Source organism: Odocoileus virginianus, chromosome 1 (genome assembly GCF_023699985.2).
Source record: "Odocoileus virginianus isolate 20LAN1187 ecotype Illinois chromosome 1, Ovbor_1.2, whole genome shotgun sequence".
NCBI lineage: Eukaryota > Metazoa > Chordata > Mammalia > Artiodactyla > Cervidae > Odocoileus > Odocoileus virginianus.
The window spans coordinates 45,625,325-45,648,306 of NC_069674.1; the positions used below are offsets into that span (position 1 = coordinate 45,625,325).

General features: G+C 39.8%; 1 protein-coding gene across 3 annotated transcripts in view; it reads right to left on the reverse strand.

Annotated features, from left to right (window-relative positions):
• Positions 1-22,982, reverse strand: part of OSBPL3 (oxysterol binding protein like 3) — a 198,280-nt gene that overhangs the window by 28,318 nt on the left and 146,980 nt on the right. For all 3 annotated transcript variants that reach the window (XM_070467611.1, XM_070467622.1, XM_070467606.1), the window contains 4 exons: positions 16,750-16,884; positions 13,769-13,862; positions 9,605-9,855; positions 4,730-4,867 (listed from right to left, as the gene is read on the reverse strand). In XM_070467611.1, the coding sequence (XP_070323712.1) occupies positions 4,730-4,867; positions 9,605-9,855; positions 13,769-13,862; positions 16,750-16,884 (618 nt within the window). The remainder of the gene's footprint in view (positions 1-4,729; positions 4,868-9,604; positions 9,856-13,768; positions 13,863-16,749; positions 16,885-22,982) is intronic.

The following is a 22,982-nucleotide window of genomic DNA, read 5'->3' on the forward strand; positions in this document are numbered from 1 at the left end:
TGATGAACAGGATGTGGATTATAAGAGAAAGCTACTAAGGAGGAGGCCAAGAATACTGGTCTGATTTGGGGGGCAGGGAACAGTTGCCAATTATTTTCTCTTCCCCTGAGTTCAGAGTTAAGTACTTATTTGATAAACACACGGTTTCTTAAAAAAAAAAATACAGTAAGTAATAACCTAGAAATGCAGAAGCACTGGTTTGGTCACCTTACAGTTGATTTATTGCTTGTTTTACTTGAACAGCTTTGAATTTGCCCTGATAATGACTTTAAATAAAATGCTATTTTAATCAGAAGTAAATAACCCTGCTTATGAGTAGATAAAAGAACCACTCAGATGGGTGATATGAGTGTGCACAGTGGGAAGTGATAGGTATGGTATTTTTAAAGTCCAGCCAAGAATGTTTTTTCAGAATCTGACGAGTAATAGAAAAGGAAGAAGAGCTGTGTCTGTGAAGCAAAGGAAAAAAGACTCTGTTTGAATCTCTTACAGTTTAGTAACTTTCAATAACTTTGTTCAGCTTTTCAATAAAAAATTCAACAGTCATGGCTGGATGGGTAAATGCTGAAAAGACTTGAACAATGATCTGATAGCTGAAGTTCCTGGTAATCAGGAAAAGCCACGTTCAGACAATAGCTTAACTGCATATCCTTTATGGACACCAAACTGTTCCCAAAGGTACAGAAAATGAAGCAAAGTGAACTGAAATGACTTTTCTGACCAGTCTAGTCGCTGATGAAACTCCACCCAGGCTGCCCAAGAACCAATGAGGAAGAACCTGCTGGCTGGACCTCTGGTCCCTGAGAAGGGAAAGGAAGTCCTTTCCTTCTGGATTCTCCCTTCTCAGGGCTTATTTAGAAAACCAAGGCTGAATCAGATTTCTTGGCAGAAAGGAAACCCCTCCCCTGAGAAGGTGGAACAGTCGGAGGTTAGCACATGTGACGGGAATGTTTATGACTGATTCCTGAAAGTTCCTTGTTCACAAAGGCCACTGCCCAGCCTGCAATGGGAGTTAAGATCACATTCATATGTGAGTTTGCAGGATGAAAGGTTTACTTGACAATGACAGGCAAAATCCCATAGTCTGAACAGAGTACAAAAGGCTGTTTTCACATGGGCAGATGATGACTCTGGTAGCTCTGAGCACGGTAACTAAACTTACACAAGACATACCAAAAAAAGGTAAGGGAGAGAGGATGCTGGAATAGAAACAAAGGGTGTCAGCTGAGGACCAGTAAAAGGCACTGATGGGCTAGCCTTGGTTTTCTCATCTGTAATTGATCCTTGCCTCACTGGCCACAAAGGGTTATTGTGAAGATCAAACAAGATCCTGATCAAGTTTGAAAAACATAAATCACCTTGCAAGCACCATACTAGTTAATTGTTAGGAGGAAAATTTGAACAGCAAGTGCTTTCTCTCGTTTCTGACTACATGAGTCATTTTGATGTTGCATTTTTGGGCCTTTTACGTGAGAGACGATATAAAGAGGGCAAGCTTCCATATAGCTGAACTCTGTGAAGTAGCAGTTACTTCAACTTCCTTAGCTACCGACAACTCCAAACATTTCCCCACCCTCACCAAAACCACAAGCAAATGAAATCCCAGGGCTTGGAGGAAATGGATAAAAATCACTTTCCAAATCACCCAATCCTGTTGTCTAGAAAACTCAGTAGAAAAGCCGAGTGATCTGTTTTTTTCCTAGGTCCTTTCACCTGGAGATATCTCCATCAGTGTCCTCCTTAGACAAGAGTTCCACCCCAAAATATTAATTCAGGGGTTCTGTTCAGTTTATTACATCAGCCATTCAGCACCTCTACTCATTGTAGAGAAGTACAAGGAAGCAAAGAAGGCCCCAAACTCTGAAAGCTGCAGTCTGTCACCTACATATATGGACAAGGGTGGAGTCATGCTGTCTCTATAACAGAACATCTTCTGGGCTAGAAGCAGAAGGAGCCAGACTGGCAGGTACCATTCTATAAAAACAGAATAAATGCTCAGGCACTCTCTTTAGATGTGTTAAATTAGAAAGCCTTCATGCACAACAAGTAGGCTGGTCAATATAACCAACAAGGCCAAGAGAGGGAGTAGAGGAGGCTGAATTGATGTATTGCCTGCTGGCTGGGAAAGAAGGACCCTGGTCAAAACACTTTCCACTCCTGGGGCAGCAGACAGCCTGGCACATTGAATTAATCAGTTACCTCTCTGTCTCACTATACACTTATGTGATGACCACATTTTGTCTTCCTTAAGAAATCTGTGGGAAAACATCCCTGGTCAGGCTGACCAAAGCCATCTGGTCCCCATGGCAAGTCTATTTTATATTCTAAAGGCATAGGGTAGTATTCTGATTTATAGACTAGACTCTTTTATAAACTTAGCTAGTGTGATTCTGTCCCTGAGAGACTCATTCATACTCAGATGTATTAAAAGACTCAACTACCTATGCCATAAGGCTAAATTCCAGACAGATGAAGTGGCTCCCTCGTGATCAGGATGGTGGTATTCCCACGGTGAAGCCAGCTGTGAGGACTCCCGGCAGCCTCCTACATGACTTTCTGTCAGAGACTCAGCAGTGACATTATGCCACTTTTGAACCATTTGAAATCAGTAGAGTAGATATAGAATATATTTTTTCAACACTCTTCTAACTGTTCATAAACACTGGGTATTAAAAAGCATTTTAAAAGTTGCCTCTCAGTGTAAGAGCAATAATCAGGTACTGAATGTGCTTCACATATCAGTGTGTTATTTTACTTATCCTTTCTGCAGCCTATGAACTAAGCATGATCATCCCTATTTTACAGATAAATAACTGAGGTTTAGAAAGGTTAAGTAGCTCATACAAGGCCACACAGTGGTTGGGTTAGAATGAAAACAGTCCATATTACACCCAGCATGCCCTATGCTACTAACAATGACCAGATCTCTTTCTTATTTATTTCCTTGGGATCCATTTCATGGAACTAAAGACTAAGTTATGTAACTCTTTCCATCTCTGTGCACACACGTCCAGGGGCTCCGTTTTCTTTCTCCCTGCCACCACAGGGGAGCCACAGATCCCAAATCAGCCCTGCCCCGTCAGGGGCTCGTGGAATTGAAGCTGTTTTACACAAGTGCATGTTACTACTCTTTTCTTCTACCTATTCATCCCATCCTGATTGTCTGCTGTAGTCTGGAGCTATTTTTGGCCTTTGTTTTTTCACATGAGTGCATAGAATACCATGGTAACCAAATTATATTTTCATGTATTCTCATTCCATTTTAGGTTTAGTGTTTAAATAACCCAGTTGAATTTGAATCACATTATCTTACCCTTTAACTATTGATTTAAACCCCTACTGTTTGAACATCAGTGTTTAATTTCTTGTTTTAACTGTTAACCAGAAAAAATTGACAATGTGCTTTGGGATTGTTGTCTAATCATTTTTATTTGAGTTTCAGAGAATGCTGCTCATAATTCACAGTTAAGGCCATCACCATCTTCATAAGACTCTCAGTCACACCACCCTCCCCTTCTCACTCCCATAATACCAGTCCACTTATAAAGAAGCCCACGTATAAAGGCAGCACCAAGACAACAGGAGGAAAATCAAGTTATAGCAACTCATCCTTTTATCCTCAGTTTTCTAAGAATTGGGAGGGAATCAATGATGTTTCATGTTCCCAGGCTAACATTTAGGGATAGACACGTTGAGGTGCTGCCTTAACGAGATGGGAGAGACGTGGTCTTTATTTTCAGTTAAGTTGCACTCTATTTCAGCTAAACAATTCCTTATTGTCAGATATTGTGGATGTCCCCAACATTCCACTATTGCAAGTTATGCTGTTATAGGTCAATAAGGATAGCAAACCCTCACGTAACACTTCCTACTTCAAGGATAAGTGCTCTAAGAGCTTTGTAGAGGATAACTCATTTGATCATTGCAAAACCATCTGAGTCTGTACCATTATCCTCATCACCACTTTACAGAGGAAACTGAAGTGCAGACAGCTTAAGGAATTTGCCCTCGGTTGCAAACCTAGTGAGAGAGAAAGGTGAGATTGGAATCTAGGCTGGCTGAGTCCGGAGATACATTTCTTGAATATTACCCCCTGCTAACACAGGTGGGAAGGGTCTTGTGGAACTGAAGGGAACTCAGGCTGTGTGAGCATAAGGCTCGTCCATCTATTAGCTGAGGGACAGGCATTCTTGTCTGCCTCTGGCCCATCACCCAATACAGTACCCCAGCACCTAAAACAATGCTAGGCATGTGGTATAATCTCGAGAAGTATTTATGGATGGAATGAATAAATATACGAATGAATGATTTCTCTTAAATCAAAACCAAGAATAATGCATTTATTTGGTGCTCCTGCTTCTGATGGCAGTGCTCCTGTTTTAGAATGGTGATGTCAGCAAGCTAGGCTGCACACTTTAAATCTCTTAACTTGCAGTTTGGGCAAATGCTTTGTGCTTTAAAAATTCTTCTCGGCTACAAGTTTAAACAGAAAGAACTGAAGTGATGCACACAGCCAAGTGAGCCCCAGCCTGGCTAGCACCTTTAAGCCCATGGGTGGTGGCAAGGTTTCAGTGGAAGGAAACCGATCTCTCTCTTTATGTGCAGAAGCACTGTAATTATCTGTTACTGGGAAGCCAGTGACAGGTGGGAAATAAATATTTCAAAAGCCCGCTTAATGGGAGACATGAGCAACTTCTCCCAACAAACAAAAAAAAGGGTATATACCTACCTGTTCTGAAAAAAACCGGAAGCCCTTGTCCTCACGAATACACTCATATGTTTCTCCAAGGACTGGATTAAAAGGCTTACTCCCAGCACGGAAGTAGCTAGACGCATATGCAGACACGGCAAAGGCTGCCACGTACACCTAGGGAAAGGGGAAGAACCTGGTTATTCCTCCATCACAAAGAAACTTATTTTCACAAAGACATGAACAAAATATAGCTTCTCTTTCTCTCTTTCCTGTTTATTTCAAAAAGGCAAAGATTTGTCCCTGGTTTAATGACACCCAAACGGACTTTGGTTTCAAGTTGTGGGTTTAAATAGTGTTCATTTGGGCCCTAGAGACAAATGAATCAGATTGTCCATTTGGTTTGATGCCTGCAGGTGGATAGAGGCTTTCAAGATGGTGAGTCAGGCCCTATAAATCTGCCACTATCTGACAATCCTGACATGCTAAGGTTCTGGAGGAGGAGAGGAACAAACAACATTAAAGAAGCCAAACTTCCCTCAAGATACAGGAGTAAGTCACAGGGAAATCTGCTCAATACTCTGTAATAACCTAAATGGGAAAAGAACTTGAAAAAGAATCAATACATATATTACGTGTATAACTGAGTCACTTTAGGGTACACCTAAGACTAACACAACACTGTTAATCAACTATACTCCAACATAAAAATTTTTTTAAGAATAAGCATCCTAGGCTGCTATCCAAAAGTCTACAAGCAATAAATGCTGGAGAGGGTGTGGAGAAAAGGGAACCCTCTTACACTGTTGGTGGGAATGCAAATTAGTACAGCCACTATGGAAAACAGTGTGGAGATTTCTTAGAAAGCTGGAAATAGAACTGCCATATGACCCAGCAATCCCACTTCTGGGCATACACACCAAGGAAACCAGATCTGAAAGAGACACGTGCACCCCAATGTTCATCGCAGCACTGTTTATAATAGCCAGGACATGGAAGCAACCCAGATGCCCATCAGCAGACGAATGGATGAGGAAGCTGTGGTACATATACACCATGGAATATTACTCAGCCATTAAAAAGAATTCATTTGAATCAGTTCTAATGAGATGGATGAAACTGGAGCCCATTATACAGAGCGAAGTAAGCCAGAAAGATAAAGACCATTACAGTATACTAACACATATATATGGACTTTAGAAAGATGGTAACGATAACCCTATATGCAAAACAGAAAAAGAGACTCAGATGTATAGAAGAGACTTGTGGACTCTGGGAGAAGGCGAGGGTGGGATGTTTCAAGAGAACAGCACTGAAACATGTATATTATCTAGGGTGAAACAGATCACCAGCCCAGGTTGGATACATGAGACAAGTGCTCGGGCCTGGTGCACTGGGAAGACCCAGAGTGATCGGGTGGAGAGGGAGGTGGGAGGGGGGACTGGGATGGGGAATACATGTAAATCCATGGCTAATTCATTTCAATGTATGACAAAAACTACTGTAATGATGTAAAGCAATTAGCCTCCAACTAATAAAAATAAATGGAAAAATAAAAATAAAAAAAAGAACAAGCATCCTAAGTTTAACCATTTGCAACTTGGTATTGTAGAAACCAAAAAAACTCATCTGACCAAAAAAAAAAAAAAATCTGTACGAGTCATTTCCTGAGCCTGGGTAATGAGTCATAGGACAGAACACAGTAGCTTTCAAGAAGTTTTGTTTTTCTTGGAGGAAAAATGAGAACTCAAAAAAGCAAAAGAAAGGACTTCCCCGGTGGTCCACTGGATAAGACTCCATGCTTCCAATGCATGGGTCATGGGTTCAATCCCTGGTTAGGGGAACTAAGATCCTAAATGCCACATGGCATGGTTTAAAAAAAAAATTTTTTTTTAAAAAGGAAAATTATAGGTGAATATGAAATGAGAAAAATCTTATTGGCCCTGGCTGTGAGGGTCTCAGTGTTTTGCACAGCTCCGCTTTCAGGGCACTGAAGAGCCACAGTACAGGCCCACCTCATTTCATTGTGCTTTATAGTGCTTTGCAGAAACTGCGATGTTTATAAATTGAAGGTTTATGGCAACTTTGCAGCAAGTATGTCTGTTGCTGCCATTTTTTCAACACCATTTGCTCACTTCCTGCCTTTGTGCCACATTTTGGCAATTCTCACGATATTTCAGATTTTTTCTTTAGCAGTGAAGCATTTTTAAAATTAAGGTATGTGAGTGAAAGTCACTCATTTGTGTCCGACTCTTTGCGACCTCATGGACAATACAGTCCATGGAATTCTTCAGGCTAGAGTACTGGAGTGGGTTGCCATTTCCTTCTCCAAGGGATCTTCCCAACCCAGGGATCGAACCAGGGTCTCCCCCATTGCAGGCAGATTCTTTACCAGCTAAGCCACCAGGGAAGTCCAAGAACACTGGAGTGGGTGCCTATCCCTTCTCCAAAGGATCTTCCCAACCCAGGAATCAAACCGGGGTTAAGAATTTGCCTGCAGTGCAGGAGAGCCGGTTTGATTCCTGGGTCGGAAAGATCTCCTGGAGAAGGGATAGGCTACCCACTCCAGTATTCTGGCCTGGAGAATTCCATGGACTGTATAGTCCATCGGGTTGCAAAAAGTTGGACACGACTGAGCGACTTTCACTTGATGTTAAAAATTAAGGTATATATATTGCTTTTTAGATACAAAGTTACTGCATACTTAATAGACTAAGTATAGTGTAAACATAAGTTTTATATGCACTGGGAAACCAAAAAACTCATGCAACTCACTTAATTCTAATACTTGCTTTATTGAAGCGGTCTGGAACCAAATACACAATATCTCTGAGGTGTGTCTGTATTCTTTTGTTCTTTTGAGAGGGAGGAGGGCAAAAAAATTAAACCTAAGTAGCAATAGCAAATTTTCCTTTCTAATACTGAGTAATAATCTCAATGTTTCCTCTTATCTGCTTAGTTCATAAAGTTTCTTATATTGGAGAAAAAAGCTGGGTACCTTTCATAAATGTTCACTAGTCACATAATTTTCAATGCCTTTTACAAGCTGGACCCACCTTACCACGTCACACTAGAGTGTATAGAACATTCTGGAGTAGCTGGAGAGCTTATTAAAATCAACTTGTGCTCAGTTCAGTCTGTTCTTGAAACCTGGGTATCTGTTCCTCTGCTTCCTCAGATGTCTGTTTTCTGATGAGCAGCAAGGTCACACGTCTATACGCAATGTTGAGTCAACCCTGAATCACCTTCACAATTTAATATAACACATGTTGAAAAGAACCTGGAATCATTCATGATGCAGGGGAGAAGGAAGGGAGGGAGCAGGCAAAACAAAGCATCTTCCCTGTAGGCTGGCAACATGAGAGACAATCTCTGCAGGGGTAGAGTCGACCCTCATACTTGGAGCAGCAAACCTATTACATGGGCTAGGTTCTTCCCTAATGCTTTTCTGAACTTTCCTTTCTTAATGTATTGGTGCCTTTTCTCAAACTTCTTCTCAAGGTCAAATGACTCCAACCAATCAGCTGACATCCTAAGGGGTCTCTAAATTGCTACAAAAATGAAACACCTTTAAAAATGCTTTCATCTTCAAAGTCAATCATGCTCTTTAAAGAAAAGCACTGTCCACAAACGATAACTTTTAACACTTTCCTTGGAAGCTATTTACCTCTCTTTGTTCATAGAAATTCTCTGGGGGAAGAGTAACAAAGAAGACAGAAAATAAACAGCTTGTTTTTCTCTCCTACTCCTATTATCATTAGTATCAAGAAAGAAAATACCTTTGATAGGTGAAGTCCCTGGAGATAGTATGGGATGAGATGGGATGTTTCTTTCAACCAGAAGTTAAGATTTCCCCTTAATACTTAAATTACTGAAGAAATTGAAGTTTTAACGAGAGTTTAAACTGCAGAATGTGCACAATTTAGAAAACAAAGGCATCTTCCACCAGTGAGAGGGTGATGTCTGGCTGGGTCCCTGGGGCTGGAGGTGAGCCCTCTGATTCAGCCAATCAGCAAATGCCCAGGACAGGGATGCTGAATGTGGGGGAGGATACTGATGTGCCAGCATCCTACACAATGAGCTTTGTGTTGAGCAGGTAACATACCAGAAGGCAAAAAGAGGAAGAGGCACTCAGTTTTGAAGAGCAAATAGCCACAGTCACAGAAAGGGTTGACTTGGCCAGTCTTATCACCAAGGTACCCCTGTCCTCTGTCCCCACAAGACAGGGGAAGGATGAGAAATTCTTGGAGGCCCCTTTATTGGAAGCCCCATTACTTGATTAGAACTGATACTAACTAGAGAACAGAAGATTAATTTTTCTAGGATGATTTTTATTCTTTAACTTATTCTATAAAAGAAGTGGGGAAGGGGAATCAACTATACTCTGATAAAAATTGATTTAAAAATAGTGGCAGGGGGAGAAGAATCTTTCTGATGTGAAAACCTCTTCTGTGACTGAATGATATTTTCTAAAAATTCAGGGGCTGATGGGACAATTACAAAAATAAACCAAAACCTTCTCATGGGAAATTTACCCTGGAAAAAACAAAAAAGAGCTCAAAAAATTAAATTCTCCCCACTCAGAGTAGTAAAAATAAACATTCAGACAGCCCTCAAGACATGTTTTCCAGCCAGGCAATATCAGAACAATCACATGGAAGGTTCTGGAGAAAGAGGAAGCCCAAAACCACAGAGCAGAACTACCCTCAGGCAGCGGCTGTTACAGGGAAGCCGCCCTCAACGGCCATTCCTGACCAGGTGACTGAAAGCAGCCAGGCAGAGGGGACGCGGAGGTGGCCGGGACATGAGCCTCTCTGATGGGCAATCCAGGGGGAAAGCGGAGGGCAGGAGCCCGGCTGTGCCCGCAGCTCAGCTGCGAAGGCGGGCCGGTGAGGGGGCAGGGTGCGTGCTCACCATCCTCTCCAGGGCGCTGGGCAGCTGGGCGGCCTTGTCCAGGAGCTCACAGTATTCCAGCTCCTCGCAGAGCCTCTGCAGCGTGTTGAGGGGCTCATTGAGCTCCACCGGCATGGCCACCTTAGACAGGTCCTTCCCGATGTTGTTTCTCAGGATGTTCCACAAGCTGACGTTACTGGACTTGGGGCACGGCGCTGGCAGGCACGTCCTTCTTTTGGACTTGGCTTCCCCCCGACTATCGATCACTGGCCCTGAAAGGGAAATCAGCCTGGTTGCCTTATGAGGATTTTCATTTTATTTTACTACTGAAAAGGAAAAAGAAATCCACCTTACCGAGCAAGTATGCGATATTGTTAATCTCAATTATCCAGATTATGACTAAAAGTCAGACAATATAAAGAATCTTGAGTAGCTGAATGGAGCACCCAAAATTATAAACACTAAAACTCATGGACTTTCTTCACAGGGAGGTCTTCATGCTACTGCTCAAAAGCTAGTTCTTCAGAGTTTATACACACTGAGGATAATACTGGAAACTAGACTGCTATGCCCAGAGTAGGTTATTTCTAATCTCCTTAAAACGTTTAAAAGCACTTCATGTTCTGATAAGAATTTATGAAAATCTTTTAAAAGATCATTGCAAATTCTGATAAAACAATTGTGCATATTACAGGAAAATTATAAAGGAAATAAAAGTCATCCATCATCCCACCACCTAGAAATAGTAGTCATTTATATCAGAGTATTTTCATTCATTGTTTTCTCCATACAGTTCACAATGTTTGTAGAGTTTAATGCTTTGTTTAATCAGATAAATATTTTTCTATGCTACCCAGAATTCTTCTAAAACAATTTTAATGAATGTAAAACAATTCCATGCTATGTATAAGCCATAATTTTTTGAATCATCCATCTATTGTTGGACTTCTAGATTTGTTTCAATATTTTGCTATGATGCAAAAAAAGCTAGTTAATGTACATATTCTTGGATATTTGATTATATCTGATTATTTTCTAAGGACATAAAGAAGTGGGATTATGATGTCTAAGAACTCAAACATTTATAGACTTTTGATTCATTTGAGCATACTGCTTGCTCTTCAAAATTTCCCATTTATCAGCAAGCATGTACCAGTGTCCATGTTCTGATGTCATTCTAGGCTTGTCAGCATTGATTTTGAATTCTTGACAAATCATTAGGTGGACAGTGCTATCTCCTTGTTTTAACTTACATTAAAAAAAATTACTACTGTGACTTGGAATGTTTTCATGAATATTCTTTTCTGAATTGTCTGCTTTCCTATTCATATATTAAGACATAACCTTTTGTTTTTATATTTGCTTTATAATTTAATTGCCACCTGACATTTATCTTTACATTTGGCCTACACATCTTTTTAAATGAGTGAAACATTTATGTCTTAGGTATTTATACCCATCAATTTTTTCCCTGTGACAACTTCCATTACTTTATGCTCTGAAATTCTTTTCCCACCCCAACACAACCTATTTTCAAAAGAAACCTTTTGCATTACACCAACATATGAGAAAACGGTATTTTATTTTAAAGTCAATCACTCTGAATAATGAGGCTGCTTTGATGAACAGGAGAATATGAAAGTGAGGTCATACTTTGAAGTCTCATATTAATCTAAACATGCAATTAAATTCTGCATTTGTTTCAGTTGCTCAACATGGGCAAAAATCAAGTAAACAGCTGCAAATGATAAGAGTCTTTAAAAACTGTGTTCCCTGTAATCTCAAAATACTTTGTTTTAAAGAATATTACACTACTACTGGAGAACACTCTTGAGAGTCCCTTGGACAGCAAGGAGATCAAACCAGTCAATCCTAAAGGAAATCAACCCTGAATATTCATTGGAAGGACTGATGCTGAAGCTCCAATAGTTTGACCACCTGATGCAAAGAGCCTACTTATTGGAAAAGATCCTGATGCTGGGAAAGATTGAGAGCAGGAGGAGAAGTGGGTGACAGAGGACGAGATGGTTGGATGGCATCACCATCAACAGACATGAGTTTGAGAAAACCCTGGGAGATAGTGAAGGAAAGAGAAGATTGGCATGCTACAGTCCATGGGGTTGCAAAGAGTCAGACATGACTTAGCAACTGAACAATACTGTTGGTAATAATAATGGCTAATACATGCCTACCTTTTTACTCTGTGACAGTGTTTCAAGCACTTTACATATATTATTTCACTTATCTTTAGCAACAACCTCTTGAGATAAACAGTATTATTAACCCCATTTTACAGATGAAGAAAATTGAGGCACAGAACTTGAGAAACTTGCCCTAGAACACATAACCAGTGAATGGCAGAGCTGGGATTAACTGAGGAAATCCAGTTCCTAAATCTATATCCCTAACCACTGAACCTCCACATAGCACCCAATGCAGTGACAGAACCAAACATGTACAGACTGATTTGGGCAAGTCGGGGAGGGGCATTAATTAATAGGAAACACTCTAAATACCTAACTTTTACTAAGGGTTCAGAGAAAGACTGGTATGGTAATTTATCAAGACCTGGATCCAATCCTATTTCCTTCTGTAGGAAATATTGTGTCCTAAGATGCAAAGGTTATTGCTATATATAATCTTTTCAGTAGAGTACTGATATGTAGAGATCTAATCTTCTAATTATTGCCAAAGAAGAAAGCTGGGTTTGGCCCAGTGTTTGTTCAAGCTAAGAAAACATTGGTCAGTAATCTAGCAACATGACTGTGGAAAAGAGAGAGAACTGGCCTTCACCTCTTACATGCTTTCCCTGGCTGGTGTCAACTCAGCACAGCTGTGGTCTTAGGTCCTTGAGCAAGTCCTCTGTTCCTAACTTTGATCTCTGATTCTAACTTTGATCCCCTCGGTTCCCCTTGGGATCCTCCCTAAGGCCTCAGATAGGAGACTTTGGTGTTTGTCTGTCTTCTTCATCCACAATGAGGGTTCCCATTCAGTGTGGGTGTTGTTTGCTAAGGAAATAACTGATGCTTTCTCATTTCTCTTTCAGTTCACCTCCTTGTTTTTTTACAAAAACAAGTAGCATATGAACTTGCTCCTGTATGACTGGTCTTTACCTTTGAATCACTGGTTCTCAGACTTTTCCACCAAAGGGTTAATCTCTCCAGAAACAATTCAGGAATGACACAGAGCATAATGAGCTTCTGACTTCTAGCAGGTATGATGCTGGAAGGATGTTCTTCCAGAAGATGGTAGAATTACCTGTCTTTTTTGTAATCCTTCAAAGAGCAGGCTCTTTGGCATTCAGATAACAACTCATCATCATCATATTTCACATGTACATACTGAGCTGGGAGACACTGAAACATCAAAAAGGACCTGGCATGGTCCTTGTCCTCCATGTAGATATGAAAAGAGGTAGTGTTCTGGCATAGATAAACCTACAGACCCCAGGCACACTGCGTACCAAAACCGGTAGTATTTGATGCTACAGGACTCATATAAAAACTCGTTCAGTGGGCAGATTCTTCTTAAGGTAGGTCAGCTTCCTAATTAAACTTCAGTCTGCTTCCTCCTAAATCAGAGCTGTTTGGAGACAGCAGATATTCCAGGTACTCCACGGTTCCAACTCACACTTTCTGGTCATCATTTTCACTCTTGAGATTAACCGGAAATAAAGGGACATCTTAGGGTACCTGAAGCCCTACCCCCAAGGACATAGCTGTTTGCTACTCTCCAATGAATTATCTTGAAGAATCTGAAACTAAATTAGCCCTTAGACCAGACCTTTTACAATACAAGTCCTACAGCATGCCTAGACTATAAACGCCACTAGATACCTGAAGGCAAAAAGCTATTTTCTAATATGTTTACAGAAAGTTTAACCACACAAGGAGCATCTGTTATATTAATCTTTGATATTCATGTGATGATTCGTATGCCCTTACTTTATAAAATAGAAATCTGCATGAGCAGACAAATTTATGTGAGTGAATACATATTTCACATGAGTGCCATGTTTCCACCTAGATTATAAAACCGTTGAGGGTGGCAAGCACATCTGAAGTTTCTGATGTAGAACGTGCTCCATTCTCTGTCTGCAACAGGTACTCCATATATACTTACTAGTATTCTGCAAAGATTCAAACACTCAAATAATATTTTGAGATGAAATAATTTAAATCTTACCCAAAGTTTGTCTCTCATTATCCAAATCATTACTGAGATTGTCTAAGGAAAGGTTGTCACTTATGTCACTGACATATGAATCATCTTCAGAAATCTATGGGAAAAAAGGAAATAATATACATTAGATAAACAAGCCAGATTTCATAAAACCTTTACTTCAAATAATCAAATATCTTTAACCATACATTATAAATCTATAGAAATAATTTTGGATGCTGTTTTCATTAAGCCCCATACACCAGTCTACCTAGGAGGTGTTGACAGAAAATATGTTATTAAAATTCTTACACGCTCTTGATTCATTCTGACAAGGGCAACATAAGTAAATTCCAGATTTTAGTCATTATAAAAATTCTTATTAATTCAGACTGCTTTTATAGAATTTGTTAGCATTTGAGTAGAATGAGTTAAATCTGTCTTTTAACTATTTGTGAATAGAAGAGTATTCTATGGATATGAATAGATAAACAATATTAGTACTTATAGTGGTTTTCCCCCACTTTCTTTAGTTTAAACCACTAGGCCATTCAGGTATGACCTAAATCAAATCCCTTATGATTATATGGAGGTGACGAACAGAGTCAAGAGAAGAGGTTCATAACATCATACAGGAGGCAGTGACCAAACCCATAACAAAGAAAAAGAAATGCAAGAAGGCGAAATGTCAGAATTCTCTACAAATAGCTGAGGAAAGGAGAGAAGTGAAAAGCAAAGGAGAAAGGCAAAGATACACCCAACTGAATGCAGAGTTCCAGAGAATAGCAAGGAGAGATAAGAAGGGCTTCTTAAATGAACAATACGAAGAAACAGAGGAAAACAATAGAATCGGAAAAACTAGAGCTCTCTTCAAGAAAATCCGAGGTATCAAAGGAATATTTCACGCAAGGATGGACATGATAAAGAACAGAAATGGTAAGGGCCTAACAGAGATTAAGAAGAGGTGGCAAGAATACACGGAAGAGCTATACAAAATTGGTCTTAATGACTCCGATAACCATCATGGTGTGATCATTCACCTAGTGCCAGACATCTTAGAGTGTGAAGTCAAGTGGGCTTTAAGAAGCATTACTACAAACAAAGCTAGTAGAGGTGATGGAATCGTAGCTAAACTATTCAAAATCCTAAAAGATGATGCTATTAAAGCATCACACTCAATAGGTCCGCAAGTTTGGAAAACCCAGCAGTTGCTACAGGACTGGGAAAGGTCTGTCTTTATGCCAATTCCAAAGAAAGGGAAGTGCTAAAGAATGTTCAAACTACCGGACACTTCCCATGCTCGTAAGGTTATGCTCAAAATCCTTCAAGCTAGGCTTCAGCAGTACTTGCACTGAGAAATTTCAGATGTACAAGCTGGGTTTAGAAAAGACAGAGGAACCAGAGATCAAATTGCCAATATTTGTTAGATCATAGAGAAAGCAAGGGAATTCCAGAAAAACATCTACTTCTGTTTCATTGACTAGCAAAAGCCATAGATTGTGTGGACCACAACAAACTATGGGAAATTTTTTAAGAGACGGGAAGACCATCTTACCTATCTCCTGAGAAACCTGTATGTGGGTCAAGAAGCAACCATTAGAACCTTACATAGAACAACTGACTGGTCCAAAATTGGTAAAGGAGTACATCAAGGCTGTATATTGTTACCTTGCTTATTTAACTTATATGCAGAGTATATCAATGCAAGATGCTGGGGTTGATGAGTTACAAGCTGAAATCAAGATTGTTGGGAGAAATTATCAACAACTTCAAATATGCAGATGATAAAGTGAAGAGGAACTAAAGAGCCTCTTGATGAAGGTGAAAGAAGATAGTGAAAAAGTTGGCTTAAAACTCAACATTCAAAAATCTAAGATAATGGCATCTGGTTATAGCACTTCATGGCAAATAGAGGGGGAAAAAGGAGAAGCACTGACAGATTTTCTCTTCTTGGGCCCCAAAATCACTGTGGATGGTGACTAAAGCCATGAAATTAGAAGACATTTGCTTTTCGGAAGGAAAGCTACAACAAACCTAGACATTGTATTAAAAAGCAAACACACCACTTTGCCAACAAAGCTCATACAATCAAAGCGATGGTCTTTCCAAGAGTCATGTATGGATGTGACATACATGTATGGATTGGACAATAAAAAAGGCTGAGCACCAAAGAACTGATGCTTTGGAATTGTGGTGCTTGAGAGTCCCCTGGACTGCAAAGAGATCAAACCAGTCAATCTTTAAGGAAATAAACCCTGAATATTCATTGGAAGGACTGATGCTGAAGCTGAACTTTAATACTTCAGCCACCTGATGTGAACAGCTGACTCACTGGAAAAGACCCTGATTCTGGGGAAGATTGAAGGCAAAAGGAGACACGGGCAGCAGAAGATGAGATGGTTGGGTAGCATCACTGATTCAATGGACATGAGCTTGGGCAAACTCCGAGAGATACTGAGGGATAGGGAGGCCTTGCTGCAGACCATGGAATCACTAAGAGTTGAACACAACTTAGCAACTGAACAACAATAACAAATTAGTCATCCTATACGGAAGAGCTAAAACGACCAGTATGCAACACTCAAAATACAATTATAAATTATTTATAACAACCATAATAATTATAACAATAATTTTATATTATAAATTACTACAGATCAAATTCAATACTGAAAAAATATGTAAGGGGATAACTTCTGGCCCTGTATTGCAAATAATACATTATCAAACAGCTTATAGTTAAATTCATTAAACAACAATTGAAAAGAGGTATAACAAATCAAGTATGAATAACAGAAACCAGGGTGTGCCCAATACTTACTTTCACAACTTTTCCCCCTAAGATTTTTTATCTTTTTATGACTTTTTTGGTATATAAGATGATCCTTAGACTGTAATGATAAGAAGGGGCCACTGAGCGCAGTGTTTCTAAATTATGACTATTTACTGAATGAGCAAAGCGGCAAGAGACTTTGGGGGCAACTAACTGAAAACAGTGCTCATACCTCATTTTCTGAAGAGCTTGGAGACAACAGAACTTCCTGGGCATCAAAAAACTCTGAGAGAGAGTCAGTGATGGACAGTCTGCTTTCATTGGAAAGCTGATGGACCAGAGCCCGACTATCATCTCTGGAGTTTTCCTATGGAAAACACAAAACCAAAAATGCACATATTTAGAAACAGTTTCAAGAAAAGCAAAATAAACAATTGATTTTTTTACATGATACACAAGGTCACAGGCCCAGGCTAACAAGCAGCTATAAGCAGAGGGCAGCTTCAGAGTTGAGGAGAGGCAAACCTCACACAAAACATGACGAGAAGCGAAGGTCTCCCCCAAAGGGCACCTTGTTTACAGGCACCATTACGGCTCAGACACACACAACAAATCCCAAAGCCAAAAAAAAAAAAAAAGACTGTGTAGGTCAGTTTTCATTCCACTTTACTCATTTCAGACCAGGGGATCTTTGCAGAAACTAACACCTGTGGCTGGTGACTTGTTACATAAGTGATCTATGTCTCCCGTCAATACAATTTAGGTAACAAAAGATGTATTAACACATCTTTGGTCAATAATGTGTTAAGAGGGAAAAATTCCAATGCTCTCTGGATCCTCTTATTCTCTACCACTGCAGGACGTTTCTTTTCATCTTAAAATTTCCTCTGAATTGTGCTGAATGCCTGTCCTTGCATGGCTGGTTCAGACCAACACAGCTTTCTCCTGCCTCCATTTTCTCCCAGAGACCAGAGTGCTGCTTCTGAGGCATCCTTTGACAAATAAACAGTGTGTTTCAGTCCAGAAGTGCCCCTGGTGGCAGATCATCCATTATACATGGATGAATGAGATAAATTCTCTTTGTCTCTTTCCAACCACACTGACTCTGTGAGAGAAGGAAGTCCCCAATCCCATTTGTAAGCCTCTCCCTGAACAACACGATAGAATATCAGCATTTTCTCCTCCTGCTGGCCCTCCATCCCCTGAGTCACTGAGCCTGGACATCTCCTATGGGAAGGACCTAAATACGTTGGGAATGTGTTTTCTATGCTATTTGCAAGTGAAAATTTAACTCAAGAAATCGAACAGCTGCACTGGGCAGGTCATGGCGGGATACAATGATGACTAAAACAAGGTTTCTGGCCCGAGTAAGCGGTGCAGAGGGTGCACTCAACACAAAAGCACTGCAGACACGGGCAGGAAGGAGAGATGGACTCCACTGGGGGCTTTGGTTGGGGAGGGCTTCACGGAAGAGGCAAGGCCTGATACCTTGAGGAAGGAGAATGGATTGAGGACGAGATGCTCCGATTCCTTTGAATCAGAGAAGGTTGTTGTCTGAACATCCCAACAGCTCACATTTCTCATAGGGCTGATAAAGGAGCTGCTTCTATATCCTTATGTATCTGATAAGTGAGTCCCAGAATAACTTGGGAAAGAAATGTTAACACGTATTATAGCTTTCCAGAAGTTTTATGAGAGCAGGACACGCTCCTCAGTCTCCTAAGATGAGGGTGCTATGACCAGAGGGCCCCAGCTTTTGTTCATAATTGATAATATCAAGTGGGCAAGTGGTTGCTTAATGGAATGTTTACCTCAGGAACACATTTCAATGTATATCCCTTTCTCTTCTAGCCCAGGCATTTATTGAAAGATCTTACCCATTTTAACATCCCTACAACCTTCCATCCCAACAAAGACTTAAATCACGTTAAGATCTATAAATAAGCGTCATGGCTGCCACCTTTAAAGTACAGGTCTCTCCTCGAAAGAGGAGACACAGTAATGACTAACTGAGCTCCCTTAACATTCACCGAAACAACAGAACTGTCCTCTGTCTTTGCTGAGTCACTGCAACCTAAGACTCTAATGATTTATTTACTTGTTCTCCTCATTAATTTATGAACAGTCACTCTGGCTCCTTCTGTTATCTCCTTCCTCCTGGGCTGATGGGTCAGAAGGATTTCTTGGCTGGATCAACACTGAAAACAGCACATCTGGCCTTAGCCCTTTCTGCTGTTCCATTACTCCAGAAAATTCCTATTGACTCCACAGGACTGCAGGAGCCCCTGCCCAGTGTCCCACACAACCCAGGACCTTATGGATTAAAATATCGATCTAGTCAATTTAATTCAAGCATATCCCCTTAGGTTTGGAAGGCATGAGTGGTTATCTATTTTTACATCACAAAAAGAGAAATAAACAGAGAAAAGAGAGGGAAGGGAACACATAATCCCATCACACTAAAGCAACCACTATAGGCATTTTGATAAATTTCTCATCAATCCTTTTAATACATATATCTTTGTTTTAAAATAATTGTCAAAAAAAATAAAAATAAAAATAAAATAAAAATAAAATAATTGTCATCTAATGTTATAAACTTCTCCAAACAACACTGCACCATAACTTTTAAAAATTAACATTTTTTTATGTTAAAGGTAGTATGTGTTTAAAACAGAAAATACAGAAAAATGTAAATAAATATCACTTAAAATTCATTACCCATGGACTTCCTTGGTGACCCTGTGGTTAAGATCCTGCACTTTCAATTCAAGGAACATGGGTTTAATCCCTGGTTGTGGAATTAAGGTCGCATAAGCCAAATGGTGTATGTAGCCAAAAATTAAAAAAAAAAAAAAATTTAAATTGATCACCCAGATGTGGCCCCTATTTAGCCAATCAGTGTACTTTCTGTATTAAAATATTTGTATACAGATTGTTTTTAAGTTTGAAGAACTGGGGTCACACTGTACATAGTCTTTATTTAGTATTCACATTCAATTAACATTATATTGTGAACTTCTCCCCAGGCTATTAAAAGTTCTTTGAGACAATGAACTTTAGTTGATAGATTTACCCAAGATGTGTGTCACAGAGTAACCATTTCATTTATTGGAAATTAAGTGTTTCCAAATTTGTAAAGATCGGGAAGCGGAAGTATCAGTCACTTAGTCCTGTCCAACTCTTTGCAACCCCATGGACTGGAGCCCTCCAGGTTCCTCTGTCTCTGGAATTCTCCATGCAAGCATACTGGAATGGGTAGCCCTTCCTGCCCTGCAGACAGATTCTTTACCATCTGAGCCACCAAGATGATGAACAGGTTTGCAGATGGCTCTTTGCTTGTATGTCATTAGTTCTTAGAATCAGTTCTCAGAGTAGAATTATTAAAAATGTTTAAGGCAAAATATATATCACCTAATTATATCAAGAAAGAGACACTTTATTTTCTTTATATAGCCACTGAATATTATAACTTAGAAAAAATGTTGTTTTATTCTAACTGCTTTAATTTGTATTTTTTTTTGTTAAGAATCAGGTTGAATAGTTTTTTTTTCTTTTAAAAAAAATAAACAAACTAGCTTTATACATATAAATGAATCACTGGGCTGCATACCTAGAACTAACAAGATATTATAAATCAACTGTGTGTGTGTTGGGGGGGGGGTGTATGTAGACTCAGTCCTAGTCCAACTCTTTGCAACCCTATGAACTATAGCTGCCAAGCTCCTCTGTTCATGAGATTTTCCAGGCAAGAATATTGGCATGGGTTGCCATTTCCTCCTCCAAGGGCTTTTCCTGACCCAGGGCTCAAGCCCACGTCTCTTGTATCTCCTGCATTAGCAGGTGGGCTCTTTTCCACTAGCACCACCTGGGAAGCCTATAAATCAACTATGTACATATTGCTGTTCAGTTGCCCAGTCGTGTCTGGCTCTTTGTGACCCCATGGACTGCAGTACACCAGGCCTCCCTGTCCCTCATCATCTGCCAGAGTTTGCACAAGTTGATGTCCACTGTGTGTGGTACATCACTAAATCAACTATGTGCTTAGTCACTCAGTCATGTCCGACTCTTTGCCACCCCATAGACTGTAGCCCACCAGTCTCCTCTGTCCATGGGGATTCTCTAGGCAAGAGTACTGGAGTGGGTTGCCATGCCCTCCTACAGGGCATCTTCCCAACCCAGGGATCGAACCCAGGTCTCCTGCATTGCAGGCAGATTCTTTACTGACTGAGCCACCAGGGAAGCTCAAATCAACTATAATTCAATTAAAAAACAACAGCATCGAGCAGTAGAGCTGTTTACCCTGGAGGAGGCTAGGTCAGGATACACGGGACCGCCCTCTGCGCTTCTTTGCACCTTCCAGTGAACTGATAAATATCACAAAATAAAAAGTAAAACCAAAAATTTTACGTTTGGTATTTTTTGTGAATAAGGTCTTTTTTTTTCTCATATATTTGTTGAGGACTTAAGTTACCTGCTCTTACCTGTTAATTATTTACATATCAAAGTCATTACCACCTATTTAGTATTATCTAAGTCTGTCATTTTTCACTGAAAACATTTGTTCCTAGTCTATTATTTACTAATTTTTCACATACACCACTTCTTTTCCTTAAAAAAAATAATAAATCCAAATCTCATCACCATGTCTTTTGTAATTTTTTTCTGTTGGTCCCACATTTAGGACATCCTCCCTACTCTGGCCATTTGATACATATTTAAATCAATATTTTTCAGTTTGCATTTAACTCTGATTCACTAGTGATTTATTTTAGGGTGCAATGGAAAGATTTAAACTGCTTTCAAGCTGTGTCAGCCTAACTTATTGAAAAATTCATCTCTTTCCTATTGATTTTTGAGCCTTTTCTATCATAAATTTCATTCATTCTTTTTTTATGTAAAATGGTGCTATGCCTGAAATAGTTATTCTGTCCCAGTCTTACCCCATCACTGCCATATTTTCACTACTGGAGCTTTACCACGTGTTTTATTTTGTGGCTTGGCCTGTCCTTCCTCACCCCCCAGCAGTATGCTGCTGTTGAGGAGACAAGTGCTTGGGACTCAATAGACCCGGACTTAAATCCCAGCTCTACCCTTTACTCTCTGTGTACCCTGGAAGAAGTTATTTAACCTCTCTGGGCTTTAGTTTCCCTGTCTCTAAAATGAAACTACCATCACCTATCTCATAGAGTCATGATTAAGATTTTATGAGATAATGCATTCAAGTGCATGTGGAATATAGCAAATAGGCAGTTAAAAGAATCAAGTTTCCTCTTGTTTTACACTTTTCTTTCAAGTTCTCGTTTACTTGGTCTCTTAAATGGACTTTAGATGTCGTAGGATATTATCCCCAAAGTCACTTGGCCTTTCATTTGGAATTTAAAATAAAATAACTCAAGAATTCATAACCTGGTAATAGTAAATGTTCATATTCAGAAATTTAAAATAGAAGTACTTGATAGGATATGACAGTAATTTTTGATAGGAGGGGAGATTTTAGAATCCAAGTAGATTTTAGAACACCAAAGATGAATAATTTGTGCAGCAAAAAGGTAACAGAAGGGAAGCAAGGAAACAAAGAGGGCCTAAAAACAGAGTACCCTGGGCTGACCCCAGTGTGGGGACTGTCATTCCCATAGTGTTTGAGAAGCTACCCAAGCAAAGGACACTGGAGTCTGGCTTTCTGGCTTTGGGCAGCTAATTCTACTCACTCTCTTATTTCCTGAAGGCAACAATGGCTTTTCCTTTACTGGGAAAGTCAGCCTGAGTCACTCTGTGAAAAGCAGGATAAAACACGGACCACAGAAAATCACTGAGAGGGGAACTAGATCAATGAGACAACTGCACCATCAATTCAAGACTCCAGAAGGTCATTTTGGAAGGTATGAGTTTGAGGATGTGATGGCTCCTCCTCAAAGGCAACGAACAGCATTTAAACCTTTAGATACATTACTTGTGGGATCAACTTAAAAACATGCATTTAAAAAGACCTGTGGTTTTGGTTTCCTTTCCCAAAAGCAAATAGCCCCAGGTGTACACATTCAATATAAATTAATAAAACCATAAATTAAGGGTCAACTTGCCATTTATCTCTTTAACGGCTTGTTAAATACATTAATGTAATTAGGTAATAATATGCTACTAAGATCATGGCATCTGGTTCCATCACTTCATGGCAAAAAGATGGGGAAACAGTGGCTTACTTTATTTTTGGGGGCTCCAAAATCACTGCAGATGGTGACTGTAGCCATGAAATTAAAAGACACTTACTCCCTGGAAGGAAAGTTATGACCAACCTAGACAGCATATTAAAAAGCAGAGACATTACTTTATCCACAAAGGTCCATCTAGTCAAGGCTATGGTTTTTCCAGTAGTCATATATGGATGTGAGAGTTGGACTATAAAGAAAGCTGAGAGCTGAAAAATGGATGCTTTTGAACTGTGGTGTTGGAGAAGACTCTTGA